At 41.4% G+C, this 26,661-nt stretch overlaps 1 protein-coding gene across 1 annotated transcript; it reads left to right on the forward strand.

Moving 5' to 3' along the window:
• Positions 1-1,057: 1,057 nt before the first annotated feature.
• Positions 1,058-2,003, forward strand: LOC118009789 (prostaglandin reductase 1-like). The gene is given in 2 exon segments (XM_035003826.1): positions 1,058-1,228; positions 1,230-2,003. Coding segments are annotated over 2 exon segments (930 nt in total). The 5' UTR covers positions 1,058-1,072.
• Positions 2,004-26,661: the final 24,658 nt, after the last annotated feature.

Genomic DNA, 26,661 nt, shown 5'->3' on the forward strand with positions numbered 1-26,661 from the left:
GAAAAAGCTTCCACGGAAACCCGTAGTTACTCCCCATCGACACCAGATGGCCTTCTACCGCCAAGTGTTCACTTCCCATGTCCCCCACATTAAAGAAAAGTGACAGATATTCAGACTGCTGCGATAAATACTACATATAAGTGTGTGGTAAGCATTTTTAGATAAGTATATCAGCAAAATTTAAAGCTATAGAAAAAGCGGAGACTACTTGTAAAGGTTTTTTTTCCTAAAGAGCTCAGCATATTAGTTTATTGATGTCATCCTATTTCATCATTGATATTCATAACAATTTCCTCTGGAAATAGAAAAATGGATATTACTCTATTTGACTAAGAGCGATCAATGAGATATATAGAAATCAAGTTACGCTAGAAGTCAGTGAAAGAAAAAAAAAATGAATCTGGAGGAGTAGAAATCACTCAGACTTTGGAAACCTAGGTAAAAACTGGATAAAATATTAATTAATAAAGTCACCAATATGTCATTTTCTCTCTTCTTTGTGAAATTACCTTTCAAAAGAAAATCAGTCTCAGGCCTCAGGCAATATATATTAAGATCCCAGGATAAAACATACCTTATACATTTTACTTTATACTCTATGCCCTCCCTTTGCTTTTTGTTCTTTAGATGGACTAACTCTGGAGTATATGCACTTGTCATACTTTGCTCAAGATGGAAAGCACCAGTAACTGGGATACTTCTGTTGCTATGTAGTTCAAACCCAACATGGATAAACAGAGCATATTAAGACAGACGGACCAGATGAATTTCCCTTGAAATTTCCATCCATGCTACTGAAGAGGTAAAATGCATCTTCAAATAACCCACTTGGCACACACTCCTTGATAAAGGGCATGCATTAGATTTCTTCAGTATGCTTTCCACAGTTGTATCAGGCAGTTAAAATAATGTCACTAACTACTTTGTGTCACTGATAATGGTTATTGCTTTTGGTTTGAGTATTGGGTGTCACCTTAAGGATGGATGAATTACCCAAAAGAAGGGGGAAAAATTGACAACCCCAACCACATTCTGTCTAGGTAGTGGAAACTGCGGGGTCGGAAACTTCAGGATGGTTCATGCTAAGAGCTGGACCCTGAAGAAGCTCTTTAAAGGCAGCCCTACTCATAGTAACTTTGAGTTAAAGACAGTTGAACTCCCATCCTTAAAAAATGGAGAGGTCCTGCTGGAAGCTTTGTTCCTTACTGTGGATCCTTATATGAGAGTGGCGGGCGGCCAAAAGATTGAAGGAGGGTGATATGATGATTGGGCAGCAAGTGGCCAGAGTTGTGGAAAGTAAAAACTCAGCCTTCCCAGCAGGAACTGTGGTAGTGGCTTTTTCAGGCTGGACGACACACTCTATTTCTGATGGGAAAGATCTGGAAAAGCTACCCACAGAGTGGCCAGACATGGTACCGGTGTCTTTGGCTCTGGGAACAGTGGGCATGACAGCCTACTTTGGCCTACTTGACATCTGTGGTGTGAAGGATGGAGAAACAGTGATGGTTAATGCAGCAGCAGGAGAAGTGGGCTCTGACGAAAAGGTTGCCTACCTCAAAAAGCTTGGATATGATGTTGTTGCCTTTAACTACAAAACAGTAGAGTCTTTGGAAGAAACTTTGAAAAAAGCCTCTACTGATGGTTATGATTATTACTTCGATAATGTAGGTGGAGAGTTTTCAAACATTGTTATCCCCTAGATGAAGAAATTTGGAAGAATTGCTATATGTGGGGCCATCTCTACATATAATAGTACTTGCCCTCTTCCCCCAGGCCCAGCCCCAGAAAATACTATCTATCAGCATCTCCTCATGGAAGGGTTCATCGTCACCCGCTGGCAAGGAGAGGTCCGCCAGAAGGCTCTGAAAGACTTGCTGAAATGGGTCGTAGAGGGTAAAATCCAGTACCATGAATACATCACTCAAGGATTTGAAAACATGTCAGCTACATTCATGGGAATGCTGAAAGGAGATAATTTGGGAAAAACAATAGTGAAAGTATGAAAAAAATGACACACGGAATCTAGAAATCATTTGGATAATTACTTAATTTCTTTTTAACCATTTAGTAAAAATGTATACTACCTTCAAAAAAAAAAAAAAAAGAAGGGGGAAAAATTTGTTGGCATTGAATTAGTGCTCAATGTGTAAATTTTGCATCTCCCCCAAAGCTGGCTTCCAGCTTGCAAAGACCTTCACTTTCTGTATATGCCTGCGGTAGCGTAGTACCAAAAATGTCATGGTTACCTCCTTATTCGAGTGCTTCCAAAGGGCAGGGACATCTTTCCTGACAAAGCGCCATGTTTTGAACCAGTTTAGGATCAGAAAATATGGGTAAACAAAGAAGCTTGGTGTGTTCAATAAACTTGTTGACATTAAATCAAGAAAAAAAATGTTTTTCTTCTGAGTGTTTGACACAGTTGTGGATACGATGTCACCAACTGACTGAGACAGGAGTCATTCCCCACCAGGGGTTCTGGGTTCCAGCCTCACGTCAGTGGGCCATGGCCAAATAGAGGCTTTTGCTGGAGCTCCACAGCATATAACACGCATGTAGGTTCTAGAAGAAACTAAAGGAACTAGTAAAAACTAACCCAGAAGATCTGATATCCTATATCATATGGGATAGGGATATACCTACATATATCCCTATCCTTAAAAGCTCAAGAGACTTTTATATTGACCTGCCTATATACCTCAGTAAGTATCCCTAATTCCTGAAGATAAGCTACTCAGCCTGCCAATGACGAATTCCTCCTGAGTTTCTGCTCCACCTGAAGAAGCACAGGGATGATACAACAAAAGCAAGAATCACAGAATCATAGAAAGGGGAGAGAAGGCCAAACCCGCTGCTCATGCGTTTTCCTGATTCTCCACAGGCAAAAACAGCGCCTGGCCCCTACGGCACTCAACAGAGAAGATAGGAGTGGTGAAGCCTAAGAGCCCTTACTTCCACAAGTAATAAGAAAAGACATTTTTCTTACTTTTTTGGGGGGTAGGGGCGGGGTTTTAAGGTGTTCCAGCTAAGTTTCTCTTTCACAAATGGGTTTGGCGTATAGCTCAAAGGAGAAAAATTTGAGTACACCTGTATGTTTTATTTAGGAACCATGGACCTACATCTGAATGTCAGTTTTACCACCTACAGGTATTGTAATCCTGGACAACCTCACTTTCCCTAAGTGTTGGTTTGGGCTTTTCTTTTCTCATAATCCAAGATGAATGAGGGCTCCCTGTATTCTTTCTCACATTTCTGGGCAATGTTAGCTTGTAAGACCATAGCATCTAATTTAAGAAATGGTTTCTTCTTCCTAGTTACTGAAAATTATCTGGCTTGTGGAGCATCAAAATTGAAACATTTTTCAGTTTCTTCGAGAATTCATTTTGCAAAGAACCTCAAAAAAAACTTCCCTCCCTTCCTCCCTCCCTCCCTCCCTTCCCTCTTTCCTATTTTTTTTGTGCAAATGTTCCTTTATTTACTCCCTAAGTCTCTATCACCCTATATTTGATCCAGAGTCTCTCTCACATCCAAATGAAACAGAACAAAACAAAACAAACTCTCTTCCAGATTTTTTTTAAGTGAAACAACCTGTGAGCACACATATGTGTGACTTTCTTACTTTGGAATAGAAATACTGAATCACAGGGGACACACACCTTCAGCTTTTCTGGGTAATGCCAACTTGTTTTTCATTGTAGTCTTAATAAATTTGCTCCTACCAGCAGTATGGGAGAGTTCCTGTTTTTCTTGGTCTGGGCTAACCAAGGTGGATTGTTCAATTTGTTCATTTTTGCCAATTTGAAGGGCATATAATGACATCTAATAATTTAATTTTCATGGCCTTGATTGCTAAAGGATTTGAGCTCCTTTTCAAATATTCATTGACCATCAGATTTCCTCTTTCCCAAAATACTTATTCAAGAATTTTAGCCATTTTTCTACAGGATTGTAAGAGCTCTATTTTTATACTTAATACAAGCCCTTTGGCATTATATGTGTAGCAAATATCTTTCCCCACTCTGTGCCTTGTCTTTTTTCTCTGTTCATACTATCTTTTTTTATGAAAAGAAGTTCTTGATTCTAATGTAGTCATTTTATTAATCAATTTCGTTTATGGTTAGTGCTTTTTGCCACTTTTAAAAGAAATTCTACCCTATCCTGATTTTATCAGTTCAATTTTCCTTTCCCTTGGTTTTCAAAGAAGATTGAGTTTACCAGGCACTTGAAACCTGCTGATTCAGCCTTGATTCAACAATGCTAAACCATACTTAGAACAATACTTTCCCATTAAGTGGAAACTGCTTCAGTGGTAGAAACAATATTTTATCCTTTTACTGGTATGATGGCATTGTCAAATCTTCTTATCGTTTGTAGACCTGTAGATTTGCTGGTTTAAGGCAAAACCTTTCACATCAAGTCATCAGTAAAAGACACATTTCTACTGATAGCTTGATCTTAGAGGAAATGCTACAGAAATATGAGTCCTAGTAAAGGCAGAAGCAATGGCAAGATCACTAAAGTATCATTTAGCGTGCATCGAGTTTATTCAGGAGGTAAGATTTTCTTTTATGTTAATAACAAAGTTTTTTTAAAACGCAATTGGTACCACCCCAGGTCCAAAGAGGTGAAAATATAAAAAAGAATAGAGTAGCAAAATCTGTAGGACATGGTTAAAATCTCATAACATATTCAGCATCTTTCTGCCTGGTCTATATCACCAGAGAAGTATAGTATTCTTTATTCTATGGCCCTTGGTTTTTATAAACATGGTAAGAACTTCCTCTTAAAAGACACCCTCCACTTCCTCACTGAGGTGAATATTCCATACTCTGCTTAGAAGTGCACCATCCTGGAACCATGATTAATGTTTACCTCTGGGCTCAAAATGCCCATTCAGAGCGTTAAGACTTATAGGCACAAATCAGGAAAACAGCCACAAATCATTCTCCTTAAAAAGGTCAACTGGTATTAAATTAGTTCATTTACAGAACTCATTGAAATTAGCAGCATGTTCTTAAATTGCTTCTTGATTGAGGACATTTGCTTCATTAATTCTGAACATCCTGAAAAGACCATTAAAGTCTCACAGAAAAAAATTGACCAAAGGACAAGATGCACAATACACTCTACCTCGGGGGCAAATGGTAAATCCCAGAAAATGTATACATAGAGAGAGAAAAATCAAAGATGAGGGAGTTTAACTTCCATGTTCTACAGAGGAAGTCCTCATTGTGTGCGTGTGTGTGTGCCCACGCACATGCGTGACAGCCAGAGAGACCTTCCTAACACACAACACCAGTCATGTAATTCTCCAATTCAGAGGTTTCCTTTTGTCTTTAAATAAAGCTGTTGAAGATGTAGCTCCAGTTTTCCCCTCTGCCTGCCCTGCTAGTGACTACCACACCAGACCTTTTGTTCCCTGAGTTCTCCATTCTCCCGCTCACCTTCGAAGCTTTTCACATGCTTCTCCTCCTGCTCCCTGAGCCTAGACCAATTTCTGCTCATCTTTTAGGACTCAACTCAGGTATCCCTTTCTCTGATAAGCCTCCTCTGAATCCAACAAGCTGCCCTATGTGCCCCTTTTCACAGTTCTCCTTACCGTTAATATCTACCACATTAACACAATTTCCTGTTAATTCTTCTGTCTCTCCTACCATAAGTTTTGTAAAGACAGAGACTATGTCTTATACATCATTTTATTTCTGGCACATTTACCTGGGTCTTAATGGGAGCTCAATAAACAGTTGAGTGAATGAACAAATGAATGATTTGATTAGCTTAGCTCTTATTGAGCCCTTTCCCTGTACAAAGCTGTGTTCTGGTGGGGGATACATGATGCCACTGTATTGGAACCTATCTTCAATAAGTATTCATTATTTTACTGAAGAGTCATGCATACATGTTACGAGAGTGTAAGATACCAGAAATTTCTAATAATGAGCATTTTAAGAAGGCAACTTGGAGACATCAGGGAATCCTGCTGCTGTGGGAGAAGGTGGGCAATATGATACAATTCATTTGATCGCCAACTGATAATATGCAGGATTTTGATAAGAAAAAGAGGGGATGGGGCACCTGGGTGGCTCAGTCGGTTATGCGTCTGACTTTTGATTTCAGCTCAGGTCATGATCTCAGGGTCATGAGATCGAACCCTACGTGGGGCTCTGTTCAGTGGGGAGTCTGCTGAGATTCTCTCTCTCTCCTTCTCCCTCTGCCCCTCCCTCCCCACGCGTGCACTCATGCTCTCTCTATATATAAAATAAATAACTAAATCTTTAAAAAAAGGAAGAAAGGAAAAGAGGTGACAGGGAAGAGCATTCCAATACAGGGGAGGAACAATATGAGCAGAGTCAAAGGAAGAACGTTATTCATACGTTCCTTCATTCACTTACTAATTAATCAGTCATTGAAAACTTATTGAATACCTTCTTACTATGGCTGAGACACTGTGCTAGGTACAAGATACTCAGGAATAAGTTAAACAAGCTCAGTCCTTGCTCCGTAGCACTTTGGTCAAGAGGAAAGAAAAACATTATATAGTGAATTATATAATTATTATATGCCTATAACTGTAAAGGTACTATATACTATAGGTAAGAGAAATGTCTTTAGCATCAGGAGAGTGGGATTGAGGGAGGGTATTTTTACAATGGATGACCTGTGAGTATGTTCTAGTCCTGGTAGCAGGGATCTAGGAGATGAAGTTAAGATATAAGTGAAAGAACAAATAACCAGTAACTTATATCCCATAAAAGGCCAGAGGGGATGGTCTTTGGAGAACATGGAGGACCTTAGAGTAAAAAAAAAAAAAAAATAGGAAAGCCACAGAAGATGAGCCTGGGCATAGGGTTTGGAGATTTGGCCACGGAAAGTGAAGGTTGTACTTGTGGTCCTGTGTGAAACTGGAGACCAAAGAATTTCCTGATGGTAAAAAAGAGAGTTAGAAAAAGGGACCACTGTCAGAGGTTTGAAGAGCATGAATATGAGCATCTGTGGAAAGAAAAACGCAGTTCAGTTTGACTTAGGGTTTGAGTTGTGGGAAAATAGATCAGGAGTAGAAAGTGGGGCCAAATTATAGGGGGCACTGGTTATAAGTTTAGCATGCCTCCCTTCAGCTTCTGGCTGCCTAATTGTAGAAGAAGTGGGAAAGGAACACCTAGCTAAGAGCTACCTTTTTTTAAGTTAAATAAAAGAGTTTTTAACCACCTTTATTCTTGGTTGTGCTAAAGGAGAGGAAAAGGTCTTGCCTTTCACTCCTGGACTGGTGAGAGAACCAATTCTCGGAAGAAAGGAAATCACAGAGCACCTCTTGCGGAAAAAGTACACAGACCACCTCACAATCTCTGCATTATCAGTGGCCAGAGACAGCCCTCATCATCGGTCTGTCACAGATGATCAGATGGTACCATCACACCAGATCACCAGAACAGAGCTTAGAGACCCTGTCATTCCTTCACCTCATAGCCCAGCTCAAGAGGAACTGCTGGGAAGTGAGAACCCCCTGCAGCATCCATCATGACACCACGGTTCCTGTGTGGTCCCTGGATGACATTAAAAGGATCACTGAAATCCTGTCTTCTTCATTTATACAAAAGAATCCTTTGGTTTGTCCAATTTTGGGGGACTTGAAATTGCAAGTTTGGTTGAGTCGCTACTTCCAGCCCCACTGTAGCCGCTAGTCAGTCATGTTTTGGCCATGACTTTCCACACTATACGGTTCCGAGAATGTTAGTTGGCCAGCCTATAGCAACCCCCTTTCTTCTTTCAGCTGGTTAGTGTCTTTCTCTTGATCCTATCAAGAGGTTACATCTACTTTGAAACATAATCAAGAATATCATCCAAAACTGGGAAGGAAACATGGTTCGGGACACAGGTAGGATTCTATTTTCGTCCTAATCTGTCTCGGTGATACCTCAAATCGTGACTGCTTTTCATTCTACAGAATAGCTGGAAGCTACTGTCGTCAGGGGCTAATCTATAATGTCTCCCAGGTATCCTTTTCTGGCTTTTTCATGGTCATCTTTGACTTCCCCCCGCCCCCGGGAGCATTCTCCTGAACATACTCACACTGAAAATACAGGTAAATACCCCACCACATCTTTCACCAGACTTCGGGAAATTATCCCAATGTTCCCCATCCTGAAATGCAAAGAAATAAAGTAAAAGGAAAGCCAATGAATTCAATCAGCATCTTGCTCTGCTCCTGAGCTTTGCCTAGACTCTAGCTGACACTGACTTTGGAGGAAATAATGAGGAGTTAACTGTAGAACAGATGCCTCGTTTGTTTGCACATATAATTCTGTGCAAGATCATTGTTGATGTCTAAAACTGCACATAAGCAAATACATGCTATAGACCGAAATATAAAAGTACATTCTGGAGAAAGTTTTTTTTTAAGATTTTATTTATTTATTTGAGAGAGAGAGAGAGAGAGTGAGCGTACAAGCAGGGGCAGAGGGAGAGGGAGAAGCAGATCCCCTGCTGAGGGGGTATCCCCATGTGGGGTTCAATCCCAGGACCCTGGGAACATAACCTGAGCTGAAGGCAGCCGCTTAACCAACTGAGTCACTCAGGCGCCCCTGGAGAAAGTTTGAATAGTGGGTGTCCCACCACCCCTTTCTGTTTGCCTTCTGCCCCCCCAAAAAGGCACTACTTTCAATGGAATAGTCTTGGACTTAATTTCTTCTATCATATCTAGAGATCCTTTTATGTCAAACTACGTAGTGTCAACCGTAGAGGAGACAGACTTACTGTAAAACTGCATGTGCTCAGGTTGAGTTATTAATTCAGCCCCAAATTTCAATTTCAGACAGCCCAAGCCTGGCCTCCCTAGTTACCAATGCTCTCATGATCCACAAGCCCTTTGCACCCCTTCTAACCTTTGGCTACCTCATTACCCTCTCTTGCATAAATATGTGCATTGAGTAAATGAGTTGTAGAGAAAATGGAGCAGAGCAATGCATGAAACATCATGGAGGGGGTTCTCTGCTCTGCCACCCCCAACTCGGTGACAGACTGGTCAGCATAACGTGAGTGCCAAGATAATTAGTGGGAATGTTCTTTATGGCTGCGTAATTTCCAGCACCTCTTAAAAAAAAAAAATCTCCACCTGACACTGTGTTCCAAGGTTACTTTTTTTAATGAGCTGGTGTGTGTGAAATATTAATTCTGACACATAAAAATGGAACTGCTGCTGCCGAGGAAGCCCAATGTGGTTTTTCAAGTCTTATTTTTATTATTTTTAACTCTTAGTTTTTATACACAGATTATGTGGTCTGAAGACATAAAGGATGCCAGACTCCAAAAATACAAATTCGAAATGTTCAGACCAATTGAATGAGTTACATTTCATGGCTTCATCACAGCAGAATTTTATGCATCCACTGATTGGGAGTCTGAAAAATCCTTTCCTTTTAGAAAACAACATCCTCTCACTATCCTATAATTTCCACATTTATCCTTGCAAATATGTAGGAATACATTAAAAAAAAAAAAGAAAAGAAATGAGAGTCTCATCTACAGCTGATATTTTGTCTTCTTTTCATGACCCAAGCAAAATATTCAGCCAAACTGTTAATCACCAGAGACAGTTGAAAGAAAACACGGGAAAAAATGAAACTGTTTGGATTCACTTATCGAATTCTAACTTAGAGGAATGTGTCGCTTAGGAAGTCTTCCGGCTTTATGTCTAAGAGTAGAACAGACAATACATCTATATTTATTATCTCCTGTAAGTGATCTAGTGGTAGACACTCCAGAGCTGATCAGTAGTTGAGCAATGATGGTGGGACTGTCCTCACCATTCTGGCTGCTCATCTTCATGCATGCAGTCTCTTGATTGCATGGCAGCCACCTAACTTCTTCAATGAAGTCAAGGCAGGGAATAGGAATGGGGGAAAGCCTTATTCCTAGAAAAGGTCTGTTTTTTTATGCTGGAAGTAAACCTCCCCCCATCTCCCACACCTCGCTTTATGCCTCATTGGCCAGAATTGGAACTTGAGCTCACTCCTAAGACGATCATTGGCAGAAGGGGATGAGATTGCCACATCCGATAGCTCATCCCTGGGACTAAGAACAGGTCCAGCTTCCACTGGGATGGAGGATCTTTTTCTACCTTAAAATCAGGGCGATGTTTGCAGAAAATAAGAGAAGGTGACTCTTGGGTAAGCAATTAATTGTGTCAGCCACACAGAGTGGACACTGGGTCTCCAACCACTTGGATTATTCAGGTGTTTCTTTCATTCACCCATTAACTTCAGCTCACAGCTCACTCCCAGAAGACCATGGGACTTCAGAAATCAGGACCCTCATTCTCAAGTATAGCGTACTTTCCAGCACCTGGACTATGACATGAACCATCTTCTTATAACATATAGGAATGATCTCCAAAACAGCATCAAAAGAGCAACCAAGAAATGATACTTGATGTCCATACAACCTGTATAGTTTGTAAACGTTCTTCATAAGCGTTATTTCATTTTACCATTAAAAGAAAGAAATTGCAATTTAGGCAAGACCTACATGAAACTCAGGGAAGGAAACTGGCGTGCTCCTCCAAGGTTACATAGCTATTTGGTTACATAGGAAATGCTTAACCAGTGATCACCTGACCTAAATCTAGAGCCTTTCTTCTGCTACCCTGAGGCTCCCCACCTGCATCTACTACCGTAACTCTTGCAGCCTGCTCGAGCTGCCATTCCCAGCCACTATGCTGGTTCCAAAAGGATGGCATCTTTATATAATTCTTTCAGGGGCGCCTGGGTGGCTCAGTCAGTTAAGTATCTGACTCTTGATTTGTGCTCAGGTCATAATCGTGAGATCGAGCCTCGCTTGGGGCTCTGTGCTGAGCATGGAGCCTGCTTAACATTCTCTCTCCCTCTGCCCCTCCCCCACCACACCCCCTTACACTCTCTCTCTCTAAAAATAAATAAATGTATCTTTCATATAATTTCATCTTTTAGACAAAGACAATGAGTTACAATTAGAGCTAAATTTACTCAACCAAAGTTAAGAGTGTCAGCAGGGGGATTAAAAGCCAAGCCCATATCATTCCAAGTTCTGCACTCTTTCCAACAACACATGGCTTCTAGATCACTTTTTGCCCTAAATGTGGGGAAAGGGTGACAGAGATGAAAAATGAGACTCGAAATGCTACCTTTTCTCTCATAACGTTAACATAAACTTTCAAAGAGCAGCTGATCCACGCTGCCTAGCATCTCGAGGTTGGGAGATTGGACAAATGGTCATTGGGAAGCTCACAGCAAACAGGGTGACCCTAGAGCTTATTGTGCAAATTGGAATATTTTTGAAAGTGGAAGAAGGCCCTTTTGAAAATTTCATCAGGATAACAGGTGGAAACAAGGATCGTCCTAGGAAAATTAGGACATATGGTTGTCCGAACTATAAACTATAAAAACAAAAGCATGCAGAAAACAAACCCTAAGGGGAGGAAAATCAAGTAATATCCAATTTAAGATTCTGGCATCGATGTTCACTTTCTATGCTCCAGTTCTATCTCCAAGAAACTATTTCCACCACTACTCCATGTACAAAGTGCATCTGAATTGCTTTTACAAAGTGTAACTCCTAAGATTTAAGTCAGCGATGTTTTGGCTTTTTTGTTCCAGCAAATCTTGTTTATCTGCCTCTACCGTCTCCCCAGCCCCATTCTCAGGCCAAGCTTTTAGGGAGGGAAGGTTCCAGGAGAGCCATATGATGAAAAGAGTTTTATCCGCTAAAACTGCAAGGAACAGTGCACCATGGATCCGAAAGAGATTTTAAGAGTTCTGTTTGTGCTGGTTTTCCTTCAGTACCCTCTAGGGAAAACTCTCTGGGAAGAAAATTGGCACTTGAGCCTGACAGGATAGTGGGAAGATCTTTGTTCAACTTTATAGACTGTGTTGAACTATTTTGGGCCTTTAAAGGAAATCCAGCTGGAAGGGAGCTAGCCAGGAGCCCCTATCAGTAAACGCAGGTATGATTCAAGAAAGACTATAAAACTTGGGGGTTTTGATTTTGGGTTTTTTTTCCCCCATTTCTCACTGACTGTGTGAGGTAAAAGTTTTCGGTCTTCTGACTGCTGGGAAAATGGGGAAGGGTGGGAGGGAATGCTCTTCCAATTAGTCTGAATTCTGGGAATGCTGGAGACAATCACAGGTATCTGCTGCCGAAGGCACCTCTGAGTTCAAGCATCCAGGATGGAAATTACTCGAGGACAGGTGCATGCCCTCAAGGCAGAGGGACCATTGACCTGTCTGGTCATGTCCACTAGTTTTGCAACTGCGGTTGCATCTTGTACTCATGCCAGCCCTGACCTAGGATGTGTTGATTGCAAAGGTCCGGGCCCTTCCGTTCTTCAGCAGGGATAGAAAAACACGCTTAGGCTCTGACCAAGCTGGCCTTTTGCTCCATATGCTGCTTCCCTGCTACTCAGCCCCTGATTGATGAGAGAAGGTGGTGGGGGGGTGGGGCGGAGAGGAAGGGGGTGGGAAGTGCTTCAGGTGCTCCAAATTAGGGATAATTCAGCATATTAGCCTAACGAAGTCAAAAAGTTAATTTGTAGCTACCAGCTGTTGAAAGTTATAAAGCTTCTCAGCCCCGCACAGCCCAGGAGGGGGGAACGCTGAGGCAGAGCGAGACACGCAGAGGACGTTGAATAAATACAATTAACGGTGTCAGCTGAGGAAAGCGTGGCAGTGGCCAGGTGGCCTCGTGGAAGAAGAGATAATGGGAATAATGACGGAAGGTGGCCAGAGCTCCGGTGGGGAGAGAAGGGACTATGTCTTTGCTCTGGCACTGGATCTAATCCCTGGTTACAGCATGCTGCTGTCAGCCTTAGAGCCCCTGTTACTACAGGGATAACACATTGTCATTTCTAGGTTTCCAGCTTCCCCTGGTAATTTATATACAGCTCCCTTGTCCTCCCTTTTTTTTTTTTTTTTTTTTTTTTTAATCTACCAACTAGACCCCTTTTTAAAACCGGCTCATCCCCTGCCCCGACTCAGGGAGTGGGCATTCTAGGACAAAAGCAAATTTTCAGTTGTCTCACAGGAAGGAGAGGTTTTTTCCTAGTTCGGTGTTAGGTCTGGGTCGCTATGTGCTCTTCAATTTCTCGTGGCCCACCTACATGCAGATCTTACTGGGCTCCCAAGTAGACTCCAGCTTAAGGTAATTTTCCTCCTAACTTTGACCTTAGAGAAAATGCAAGTTGTCTGGGAAGGTAGTAAGTATACACTATGCTTTAAAAAGCATACAGGTGAGTAAATAAAAATATTCACTTTATCTGTAAATACTTCTTTTAAATCCACAGAACTGTTCTCAACCCACCCCCCATCAGCATTTGGTAGATATTGGTATTATAGGATGTCTTATGCTGTACCGCATCCTTGTGTCTACGAATGTTCTGCAGTATACTACCATCTCCTCCATGGAGTTCTGGAAGAAACAATGCATCTGAAGAAACATCTACAAAATGAATTAAAGGCTACGCTTTAGATGGAAGCCATCAAAATCAACCCTAGCTCTTGTTTTTATTGCCATTGAATATGGAAAACTGTTCACACACTTAACCAGCCACAAAAGTTTTTTTGATTGCCTTGTATGCCCCTTTGCCCCAAACACTGCTCCTTAAGAGCATTGCAACTCATAATCCGGTTGCATGTTTAACTGGCCTGCCATCTCTGGACTGAGTTTGGGTTTTAACCTTAGAAAAGAAAAATGCTTCTTGTGGATCAGGGACTGGTCATATGCGAAAAGATTATCCCCTTGCTTGTTGGAAAATTATGTAATGTTGTTGTTGTAAAATTGGGTCTTAATATCTGGCTGGTGATTAAGTCTATAATCACCCACTCAGTGCAGTGATTTAGGAACTCGGCAAATGAACTGTTGAGGCTTTTCCCTGGAGCTAGAGGATCCACCAGCTGCTCTGTTTGCAAGGGAAACAACTACAAGTTCCCAAGGACCGCGATCTGGTGTTTGGTATGTCGCAATTCGTTAAGTCCTCGTGTGAGCAGCGAGAATCATCATCATCTTACAAATAAGGAAAGTGAGGTGCAGGCAGGTTAAGTAAACTGCCCAAGTTTGCATAGCTTGTAAGTTGTGAAGCCATCATTTGAGCTCAGAACCATGTAAAAACTCTTTATGTTTTTCAAATCTGCCATGCTGGACTCCTGCTCCCTCAGGCCAGTGAGCTCTTTAAGACAATGTGTTAATTTTGGGCTTAGTTATAGTGATCACCTCCATGAAAAACATAAGCACCTTTATCAGCACGGTGACCGTCTTTTAGTACCCATGTAGCGACCACATCACCTAAAAGTCCGAGTTAGTGTTTATGAGTATATTCCTTCCAAGTGATAACCAAATAATGTCAGGGAACATCTTACAAATCAGTATATTTTACTGTGATTTAAATAGGGAACAGGAGGGGCGCCTGGGTGGCTCAGTCTGTTAAGCATCTGCCTTTGGCTCCTCCTGGGATTGAGCCTGCATCGGCCCGCTCAGTGGGAAGTCTGCTTCTCCCTTTCCTTCTGCCGCTCCCCCTGCTGGTGTGCTCTCCCTCGCACGCTCTCTCTCAAAAAAATAAAATCCTTAAAAATAAATAAATGAACAGGGAACAGAAGTACGAAACCGGAGCCACCCCAAGCCCTGCAACCTCAGACAACTAAAGCTGTCCGGAAACTGTGGGGCCATAGACAGATGGCCCATCTCTGTGCGGATTGGCACAGTAACAGGAAGGCTGTGCCGGAAACAATTTCTAGTCCTAATCCTAGTGAAAACTGACCATTTGAAAGCAGACGTCAATAATGCAGCAATGCTAAGATTACCGGTATCTCTAATTGAATAAAACAACTTTATAGAATGAAACTTCATTAAAATTTGATATCATGAATTGATTGGTGGCAATTTTGATTATGTGGCCTGATTAACTTGAACTAGCCAATGATGCCTTAAAGGTATTAATACTCATTTGTAAAACACAATTACAAATTAACATTTTCTGTATTACTGAAGTAAAAACACCAAGAGAAATTAAATATAGGCCCAAACTTGAGGCTGTATCGTTCAATCGTTAAACTAAACATTAGTAATTTAATTTCATCAAAATAGCGCCATGCATCATATTAAAGTAATATTATTAATTTGAATTTTATTGATTTTACAGTGTTGCTTTTATATTTAATTTACAAACTTGCTTTGGTTTTACTCGAGAACTGTGAACATAGGAAACATGAAGTTATATGTTAGTAGATATTAAGTAACATTTTCACAAAATAACCGAAGTCAGTACTCAGAGTTTACGATAACCTTATTTTGACTTTAAAATGATCCAAAATTCTCAAGTTTAAGAGCAATTGCACTGTTTCCCTTAGGAAAAAGCAAACAAACATTGAAATCTCAACTTGAGAGGGAAGCAAACCAGAGAAAGATATGGGTAAAATATTATATGCCAGTTTAGTATCCTGGTTGGAGATGCTCCATTTTTATTTATTTGCTTTTAAATAGATTCAGTGACTAAAAATAGCATTTATCATGCTGAACTTTTTCTGTTAAATATATATATATTTATATACATATATATACACATACAGATGCCTAAAGAGATGCATATAAGGATGATTATCAAATCACTAATAGCAGTATCTCAGGTGGTGAGAATTTAGTATCTCTTATTTCTCTCTTCATATTTTGTGTGTTCATTTCTTTCTCAAGGAGCATAATTGGAATTGGGAGCGGGGGGGAGAGCCCTTTTCATTGTGGAAAATTTAAGCCAAAAAGTGAAATACAAAAACAGTACCTATGTTATGTTTATCATTTTAAGATTATATCTTCAGGGGCACCTGGGTGGCTCAGTCAGTTAAGCGTCTGCCTTCGGCTTAGGTCACGGTTCCAGGGTCCTGGGATTGAGCCCCACTTGGGCTCCCTGCTCGGCGGGGAGTCTGCTTCTCCCTCTCCCTCTGCCCTTCCCCCCACCCCACCCCTGCATGCACACACACTTGCACTCTCTCTCGTGCTCTCTCTCTCAAATAAATAAAATCTTAGAAAAAAAAGATTGTGTCTGCAGATGAACAATGGTTGGAAAGGAACATTGGATATTGGAATCAATATCGAGAGGCTTAGGATGTGAGAATATTGTTTGATTTCATTAAGTAAATGTTGCTATTAAAGTTTCCGTGCAATTATAAAGACAAACACTTATTTCAAGGGCTCTCAGAGGAAGAAGGGAACAACAAAGGGAGGGAGGGAGGAAAGCAATGATGGAAAAATGAATCAGAACCTGGAGTCCAGACCAGGTTTCCCAACTAGGAGTCCACAAATCACTTTAACTGATTCAATTATTTATTAAAAATTATTAATTTTAATAATTCATTTAATAAATAGGTATTAAATGCCTATGCCAGTGATGTCAAGATAGCGAAATCCCTGCCCTTGTGGAGCTTAACTGTAGTGGGGAGAGAGATGGTAAGTAAGTTGCATAGTATGTCAGAACCTGGTGAGTGTTCCAGAAAATAAAATAGAGCTAGGAAACCAGCTGGGAATGCAGGAGGAGGGGCCATATAAAATGTTAAATGAGGTCCTCACTGTTTTTGAGCAAAAACGAGGGAGTCGGCCAAGTGGTGGGAGGAAGCCTTGTGGATATTTGGAAGAACATTTCTGGCAGGAGGAGTAGCCAGTGCAGGGACCCTGAGGCCGGAGTGAGCCTGCTGTGCTCCAGGAACAGTTAGAAGCCAATGAGTCAGGAGTGGAGGGAGGGGGCAGTGGAAAGAAACGAAGTGAGCCATAGTGGGTGGGAGAGGGTAAATGGCGCAGAGCCTACAGACCATCGTAAGGACTTCGGCATTTACTCCGAGAAAAATGCAGAGCCATGGAATTTGAGCAGATGAGTGACATGACCTGATGCTACCAGTCCTAGCGGGATCATTCTAGCTGCTGTGTTAAAAACCGACTGGTGAGGGAGGTAGGGTGGGCACCCGGCTATTGCTGTAATCTAAGTGTATCAGTCAGGATCCCAGATGAAACAGTGACACACTGAAGTGGGTAATTTGAAGAACAGTTTAGCAAAGGGACTATTACAACACAATGGGCCTGATGTCAGGAAACCGTAAGGAATGGAGCATTTACTCTTACCACCCCTAGGCCAGAAGAGGGGAGGGAGAAAGTTGTCACAAAAACCCAGAGACAGAGAGTACTGCGTGGAGCAGGCTGCTTGATGGAGGCTGAGCCTTTGCTTGGGGCAAGTAGCCAGGCTGCCATAACCCTGCAGGTGCCTGCGAACTACACTCTCCCTCTCGTTCCTTGCTGAGGCTCCCCCGCTGACCAAACCCAGTGGAATCCGCGGGGCAAGGGAGACCCCAATATAGTGCAAGGGTTGGCCCACAGGCCAAATGCAGCCCAGTGCCTGTTTTTGTAAAGAAAGTTTAATTGGAACAGAGCCATGCTCATTCCTTTTCTGATTATCTATCGCCATTTTCACACCACAAGAGCATTGAGTATCAGCAACAGAGACCGTTGGACTGCAAAGCCTGAAGCATTTACTATCTAGCCCTTCACAGAAAAGGTTCGTTGATCCCTAATTGCCCACACCCGTTTGCCTCCGGGGAGCGAGCCACAGAGTGTGGTGACAGGGGCTCAGGGGGTGCGAACGGAAGCTAGCTAGTGCCTTGGGCATGAGGTAATGACGGTTGAGATGTGGTTTATGTCCCAGTATATGGTCTATCTTGGTAAATGTTTCAGGGGCAGTTGAAAAGCATGTGCCGTTTTCGGTTGCTTGGCGAGGTATTCTATAAACGTCAACTATGTCAAGCTGATTGTTAGCCGGGGAGATAGTGACAAGTGACTGCATTCTGGAATGGTTTTGAAGTTAGGCCCCAGAGGACTACAGATGAGTTAGATCTGGAGTTGAAGAGAGAGTGAGGAGTCCCGGGTGCCTCCAAGGGGTCAGGCTGAGGAATGGGAGGGTGGGTACCAGAAGAGAAAAGCTGATGAAGGGACAGAGATGAAGAAGGCAGTTTGAGGGGCGCCTGGGTGGCTCAGTCAGTTAAGCATCTGCCTTTGGCTCAGGTCACGATCTCAGGGTCCTGGGATCGAGCCCCACATCGGGCTCCCTGCTCCGCGGGAAGCCTGCTTCTCCCTCTCCCACTCCCCCTGCTTGTGCTCCCTCTCTCGCTGTGTCTCTCTCTGTCAAATAAATAAATAAAATCTTAAAAAAAAAGTTTAAAATAAGTAAATAAATAAATAAATAAAATAAAACATCTGTGAAGAGTAGTTCCAAATGTGTTTCGTGGTCCTTAGATGGGTGAGTAGTCTCTTAATTAAGCTAATTCAAAGGCAAAATTAATTTTCATGTAAATGCATATATGTATATTTTTGTACACATGTGTACACACACTAAGACCCCACCCTAAAAGGCACTGAAGAATGATGACAACCCTGTGTTACACATCAATATGTATAGTCTCAGTGGTTGAACTGTTAAGTTTTTTAAGTTGTGACATCAAAATCAATTTTAGCACTGAACTCTTTTGAGGTTTTCTACTATTTAAGCTAAAAGTATGAGACCCCTCCATGACACCAGGGTGTGAGGCCAAGTGTCTAACATTAATGAACTGACAAATTGAGAAAACCAAAATGCTTTTTGTTCAAAAGCAGTTGAACTACATGACGTCTACTACCTAGTTTTAGGGTAAGATACTATGGTGTGAAGAAAATAAGGTGTCGAAACAGAACGCTGACAATCAGGAACTTTCTGACAATCAGAAAGCCATGGTGTGGCTCTGAACAGAACTTAGAGCTTCCTTAAAGATGCCCAGGGGAATATCTAAGACAGCCATTCTGCATTCATCCATTCTGACGAACTTCTTCATTCGCCTTCTTATTAATAGTTTAAATTTAAAGCTATTTTTAATGAAATACCAATTTAAAAAAAGCCAAACATGAAGCCCAAATGAACAGTGAGAATTTTATAGCGGTTCAAATGATCCTGTGTCCTATTAAACATACGATACCATGATTGCTTACATAACTGCCCCATCTAATCAATTTATACGCAAGGTTTATAATTTATATAATACATATAAATATGGTTTGAGAACCGTCTGGAAAAGTTGACCCGTAGCCCCCCAGCCCGAGTGAATACATTAAAGACCAGTCTCACGCTGTATTAGAATTTCTACAGGCAAACCGTGTTGACTGAGAGCCCGCCCTCTGGCAGGAATGTAAATTGCTGTGTTTAGGGGCTCCTCTCTCGTCCCTCTGCCCCCGCCTTCTCTCCATCAGTGTGGGCCTGTTGCAGTAAAAGAGAGTCTGCCAGTCCAACTCTGCCACCTCCACTACAAAGATATATGGAGACTTCTTCCTCCTGGTCATCAATTTGCACTCGCCGAGCATGGAGGACACCATCCACGGGGCTCCCTCCCCGAGCCCGGGTGGGACGAGGTGATGGCGGTGCCCTCACCTGTGCCCCACCAGCCAGCTGCGTGGGGAGAAGTCAGCAGAACTCCGGGTCCAGCTGCTTGGGCTGGTGTTGAAAAATGTCGAATAATCGAATTGCCCATTTCTGCTCAATTGCTCTAATTTATTATCGCAGGCCTTCGGAATGCTAATGAGAACTACCTATCATGCCAGTCCATGTCACTCTACTTTATGATCTTATTAAAATCTCAGCATTTCTTAGCCCAGTGACAAGGAGTAGAGAGTGGGATAGCTGTCTTCCTGCCTCCAGTGTGGTTTATACTCCCGCCTTGTCACTGCTAACGGCTGAATGATTTAGGCCAAATGAGCAGCCTTGGAGTGATATTTTTATACCCGTGACAGGATTATATAACTTAGAGAAAGGCCATTAGCGAATACAAAGGAATAAGCAGGAGGGGGAAGCAGGTGACAAATGGGCAAGTAAATCTTTGGATTTGACTCTTCATAATAAAATGGCCTTCACATTGATATTTAATGAGCTGGTTATCTCACCAAAAGGGAAGGGAGAATCTGTCGCCCAAGCTTCTTGGCTTTCCTCAAGATGGACCCAATTACAAAGGGGAGATGCAGGAGCAGCAGATGCCTGGCTCTTGCCCACGCAAGGTGGCATTGTCGCCACAAACAGCCCTGTGGGAACAATTAGCGGCTCTCAGATCGCCTGACTGGGACTGGGAAGAGAACCCAGGAGTTCGTGTGCGTGACCCAAATATGACGTAAAGCTCATGAATTATGTTAACCATTTAGGCTTTTAGCAGGTTCTTTGTAGCCACTTCATTGAAATGGAAAGAATGCTATTCTGCTAGCACCATATGGTGGGAACTATTGGACAGAGTGGCCTAAAGCCCTATTGCTGAGGGGGTGGGATGTGTTGGCAAGAGCCAAACCAAGATTCTCCATCTCAATATTTTCTTTTCGTATTAACTAGGAGAACCATACCACGTGAAAGCTCCCAGAGAAAAAGTATCCCTACCATTTTCCATTCAAGAAATACATGCATTTGCTTTCCTCTTGGACATGATACATTCATAAGAGAAAACAATACTTGACATTTATGTGCATATATTATCATTTCTCAGAGTTCTCTGAGTTTTTCGTGTAAAGCGAACATTAGCTTTTGTTCTAGATGATGCTCATATATACAGCTGTGCCATTTTTATTATATACAATACACATGTAATATATTTACGTATTTATATGTGTCTATATGTATATTTAACATATAAAATTCCTTAATGCCCATCAAGCTCACCACCTTAGGGGTCCTAAGTCAGATTCTAGTGGTCATCAGATCCTACATCCTTAATATTGATAATCTTCTGTTGAAGAGCAGGAGTTCATTGCATTTCTCCAGGTATTCAAAGAGAGCAATAAACAGGACATGGACATTTGTATTACATTTATTTGGGCCCTGGACTCTGCTTTGCTTGCCAGCCCAGTATCTTTTAGTGCGTGCTCCACCTACACCTGCTCAAAATGGATTGTGCTAATCTTACTTTCCATCCCCCCAACCCCAGCAACACATACATCCCCTATTCACAGGCCCCAGGTTTTCTGTACTCACCCCTTAACTGTTTGAAATTCCTACCTCTTACCTCCAGATGTCTGATGTATATGTCTCTCTCTGTCTCTATCTCTCTTGCTTGTAAGGAAATTCCTTCTCCTTTATTTTTAGAATCATAATTTTTACTGAGGAGGTTGTGAGATGGTTATAGCAGTAAGACATGTTCTTGCCATCACCTCCAACGAATGAAAGCAATGGAAGTTTACCACCCAGACCTCTCCTCCTAAGGGAACTGTCTTCCCCGCAGGGGGCTGAATTGAGATGCATTCAAACATAGCCTCAAGGTACATAAAAATACTCTTCCTTCCACCTTACGCCCTGTCATTGGGCCGGACTCCTTCCTTCTTTATGCTGATATTTTTCCTCCCTGCAATCTGGTTTCTGTCGGTTCTATTCAATTCCTCATAAAGATCTATACTACTCTGCATCCCCATTGTGGTCAGGGTTTATGTTCTTACCCATTGGCTGCCTCCATTCCAGGCAAATCATGGAATGTAGCTATTCTTAGGGGTGGGGATTAATAAAATATTTTCTTAACCTCACATTCTTGCATATACTAGATTGAACTGCATTTAACTGGAGCTACTACCAGATGGGAGAAGGATTAGAAGAAAAGCAAATGAAAGAAAGTAAGTAAATCTGGAACTAGATAGCCCTGGCATTAACTGATTTATCTGGACATTCATTAAATGCTATATTAAGATCCAAGCTACACGAGGGGAAACAAATGTTAGCTGCACGCTGTTAAACCATAACCTAATGATCATGTCAATATTGCCCATGGAGATGTTGCGTTCTCAAACTTGTCAAATTTAACCAAAAATGTGAATAAGGAAAATACTGGTTTTCTATTCTATACATCACCTGCAGTTCAAACTGTTTTAAATGTCTGAAGGTATCTATGTGGATGCCAGGGAAACAAAACTGTTTTCATGTTGGATTCAGCTTTTTTATTCTACTCACTCACTGCTGGAAACAACATTGCCCTAGAAGGAGAAAGACAGGATACAGCATAAGTTCTTACTCAGCGGGCCAAAATCAAGGCCTGCAGTCTATTTCAGCTCTCCTCTGAGTAGCTTTCTCTGTGTAGATGTATTTGTGTGTGCATGCATGCATGCATGTGAGAGTGTGTGTGTGTGTGTGTGTGTGTGTGTGTGTTTGCTAACCATCACTGCCATTCACCTGTGAAGAAAAATCTTCAAAGAGGGATTAGAATAATAGTTGTTGCCTTTAAAGGCAAGACCCATTTATTATCATTCATTCCAGGGGATGAGAGGCCACATATGTTACTGTCTCAAACCTGACTAATGCTCTCTTCTTTGCTTGGTGCTTCAACAAACATGAGGAATCCTATGGCAGAGGCAGGCAGGGTAAGTCTGTGAAATAAAAAGAGCTTCTTGGGCCACCCGGGTGGTTCAGTCAGTTAGGCATCTGCCCTCAGGTCAGGTCATGATCCCGGGGTCCTGGGATCGAACCCCGCGTCGGGCTCCCTGCTCAGCGGGAAGCCTGCTTCTCCCTCTCCCTCTGCCTCTGCCTGCCATTCCCCCTGCTTGTGCGCTCTCTCTATCTCTCTGTGTCAAATAAATAAATAAAATATATTTTTAAAGATTTTATTTATTTATTTGAGAGAGAGAGAATGAGAGAGAGAGAGCACATGAGAGGGGATAGGGTCAGAGGACGAAGCAGACTCCCTGCCGAGCAGGGAGCCCGATGTGGGACTCGATCCAGGGACTCCAGGATCATGACCTGAGCCGAAGGCAGTTGCTTAACCAACTGAGCCACCCAGGCGCCCTAAAATATTTTTTTAAAAAGAGTTTCTTTACTGTTGCTGTCTGCCCATGTATTAGCCTTTCCATGCCACCCCTCTCTCTCTACCATAGAAAAAAAAAAAAGATCTGCCTAATCTGGTGACACTACCATGTTGGTTATTCAGTATGTCCTTCTGATAGATGTGCACATTTTCACAAAAGGTCATCAGGATAACCTAATAGCTAATGGAAGGAAGTAAAGTGTTGAAAGTAAAATCCAAAATATCAATAAAGACAGTGGGGTAGGTGTTTAAAGGGGAGTAGAAAGAGACACTGCCATTCCTCCAAATTCTACTATGTAGGCTATCACTTCCTCTGCCAACACTGATATGCTGCATGGAAAAAAATGGAACTCATAGAGTTCCATTCTCACTCATAGTGAGTCCATTAGCTATATTGAGAGAAATTTTCCAGTTTGGGTAGAGAGCTTAGAGACAAGTCATGACATATATTCTAAAACTATACAAAAGAAAAATTTGAGGTAATTGTTAACTCCAAGGAAAACCAATGGTACAAAAAGACAATGTGCTATATTGCCCCACTTGGCTCAACTGTAAACACTGAATATTTATTTAATAAGTATGTTGGGAGGGTAGAGTTGTACAAGTTATGTGGAAGTTGTAGTGTAAGAGTTAAATCTTCATCTTTTATCAAGAAAATTTTTAAACGTCTAAAACTAAAAATTTAAGAAATAGCAATGTTACTTAGAAACATGGAAGTAGGTAGAAGAAAATTAAAGGAGTTAATAGTATCTGCCTCTGCTGAATGAATGACTGGGAATGGGTGTTCAGGGAGCTGCTAATTATTATTAGAATAAGTGTTGTAGGTCATTTGATTTTTTTCAAGTAAGTACATGTATTTTGAAAAAAAATTAAAACTATATTAAAATGTTTTCTAAAAGCCCCAAGACGGGGAAATCAAAGAGTTCCCATCTTACAAGATACGCTGTAGTTCCAGGAATCTAGACCAATAAAAGAAAAGGATTGTATTTCCTTGTCTGTTCCTCTTTAAGAATGAGGAAACTTCTCCCAATATTCTCCCAGCAGGGTCTCACCTCATATCAGTGTCTAGAACTGGTTAGATACCCACCCTTAAACCAATTGCTGACAAAGAAATGAGATACTATGAATAACTTGGACTAATCAGAAATTAATGCCGAGTCATATGGAACGAAAGAAGACCACCCAAACACATCAGGTGCTCTGTCAGTGAGGAAGAACAGAAGAAGTGTGGTTGGGCGGTCAACCAAAAGTGTCTGTTATCACACAAAACAGGTTTGATAAGACCAATCCCTCATTGCTCTTTGCTTTTTGTTTTTGTTTTAAATCAGTGGAGGAATACTAGAAGGCCATAGGAGTAAAATACACTTGGGATCTTATAAATGTGAGCATATCAGGACTTGATGTTTATGGGCTTTAGGCTTATACTCATGATGAAGGAAAAGTGTCATATACATAATAGCAACACACCTACATCTGGAACTATGTTACTGACTTTTATTTTTAAAAGTTTTTATGAAAGGATCTGCTTTTATTCCTAGTTATGTATTGATTCTCAGTATTTAGAGTTAAACAGTCACATGAGTTTGACAACAACTAATATTAGTTCACCAACTGCTTGAGGTATATAAAGAGCATTTAAACTATACATCTTTGATATGTACCAAGAGGGGTCTTGACTCTTACAAACCACACACTTCGAGATAATGCTTTGCTAGAAACCTTATTTCCTAAAGGACTAGGCTTGCCCAGTATAGTTGTAAATGCAATGCATTCACGGCTTTGGGGCATTATATCATCCTAATCTATGCAGTATACAACTTCTGCAGGTGTTCTCAGTAGCCCATGTGAGAAACTCAAATATAACCAGTTAGTTAACTTGAAGGCATGCTGAACAGTTACCTGATACAAGGTAGCATTTTGATAACAGGCTCAAATTTGGGCAGTTCCAATCTTGGAGGATCAAGACATATCCCTGTAACTTGACTCCATAACTTGATAGCTATTGAATGAGTAAATTAGATACTCTAATCTCCAGTTTTCTCATATGTAAAATGAGAGAAGAAATAATAGTAATCCCAAATGTGTAGAACTATTGTGAGGGTCAAATTATATAATTAATGTATCATAGCTTTTAGCACATAATTATCATCAAATAAATGCTTACCATTTATTATATTACTCTTATTTCAGTGTTGCTTTCAAGATTAGGTGAAATGATGCATACACAGTGTTCAATAAACTGCAGGAAAAGAGCAGCAGTACCACCACTGAACTATCTAGGGAGGGCTTTGTTACAACTAGTATGATGTGAATGATGCAGCGTGGAGTTGGACAACCCAATGGCCCCACATGAGAATTTCCAATACCTGCTAGAAATTATTATTGGTATTAATAATGTCTGATCCGGGCGCCTGGGTGGCTCAGTCGTTAAGCGTCTGCCTTCGGCTCAGGTCATGATCCCGGGGTCCCGGGATCGAGTCCCACATCGGGCTCCCTGCTCGGCGGGAAGCCTGCTTCTCCCTCTCCCGCTCCCCCCGCTCGTGTTCCTGCTCTCGCTATCTCTCTCTCTGTCAAATAAATAAAATCTTAAAAAAAAAAAATAATGTCTGATCCTTCTTATCAAAGGCCAAATGAATGATCTGCCCCTACTCTATGCACAGAGTGTTTGGGCCAAACATTGCTATTAACTTTTTCAAGGAGGCTCTGATGTTTTCTCTAGTTTTATTAAGATATAATGGACATATTGTGTAAGTTTAAGATGTATAACATAATGATTTGATATATATTTTACAAAATGATTTCTATGATAAGTTTAATTAATATCCACATGTCACATAGTTATAATTTTTTTCTTGTGATAAGAACTTAAAAACTGTGTTATATATATAGAAAGAAGATACATATATGTGTATATACATACATATATATATAAAGAAATATATATAGAAAGATGTAAGCCTATCATTTGAGACAATATGGATGGACCATGAAAGTCATTATGCTAAGTGAAACAAGTCAGAAGGAGAAAAACAAATATTGTTTGACCTCGCTTATATGTGGAATCAAAAAAATCTAAACTCAGAAACAGATATTACATTTATGGTTGCCAGAGGTAGGGGGCATGGATGAGGAATGGGAGAATTGGGTGAAGGTGGTCAAAGGTACAAACTTTCAGTTATAAGATAAATAAAATTCTGGGGATATAATATATAACATGATGTTCATTTTAAATCAATTTCTTGTTAGAATGGAGAGAAGGATCCATGAAAGAATTTGCTCCTGAGGCTGCTACTCTAGTGACAATTCAAGAGATAGCCTGATAGGCTCTTGGCAGGCTCATGTGAACCTAGGCTCATAGCACATCCCAGCACCGCAGGCTTACATGGCCCTGGGCTGATCCTGTGGTCAGAGTCCTGGTTTTGCAGGTGACCATGTGGACCTTAGGTTTGTAGGTGCTTATTGGGCGGTTGGCTATCATAGACCCATGATTTTGACCTACCCCAGGCCCTCCCCAACATCAAAATAGCCCCACAGACCCAACCTCAATCTAGCTTCTAAAGCCCCAGGTTATAGACTTGACCTAGAGCCAGACAGGTCCCCATGGTCCCAGCTTCCAGGTCGACTCTTATGAGGCCAGACTCCTTGCCCATCCCACTACTGGACCAGTTTCTGCAGACCCAGATACCAGGTTCACTCCCATAGTCCCCAGTTTCTGGTTGGTCTTTTAGAACCCAAGATCCAGATCCCCCCATACAGACCCAGATCCCAGACTCATCATCACAGACTCAAGAACCAGGCCTGCCTCATTGAACACAAGGTTCAAACC

This window comes from Mirounga leonina, unplaced genomic scaffold (assembly GCF_011800145.1).
Source record: "Mirounga leonina isolate KUSES-001 unplaced genomic scaffold, KU_Mleo_1.0 Mir_128, whole genome shotgun sequence".
Taxonomy (NCBI): Eukaryota; Metazoa; Chordata; class Mammalia; order Carnivora; family Phocidae; genus Mirounga; species Mirounga leonina.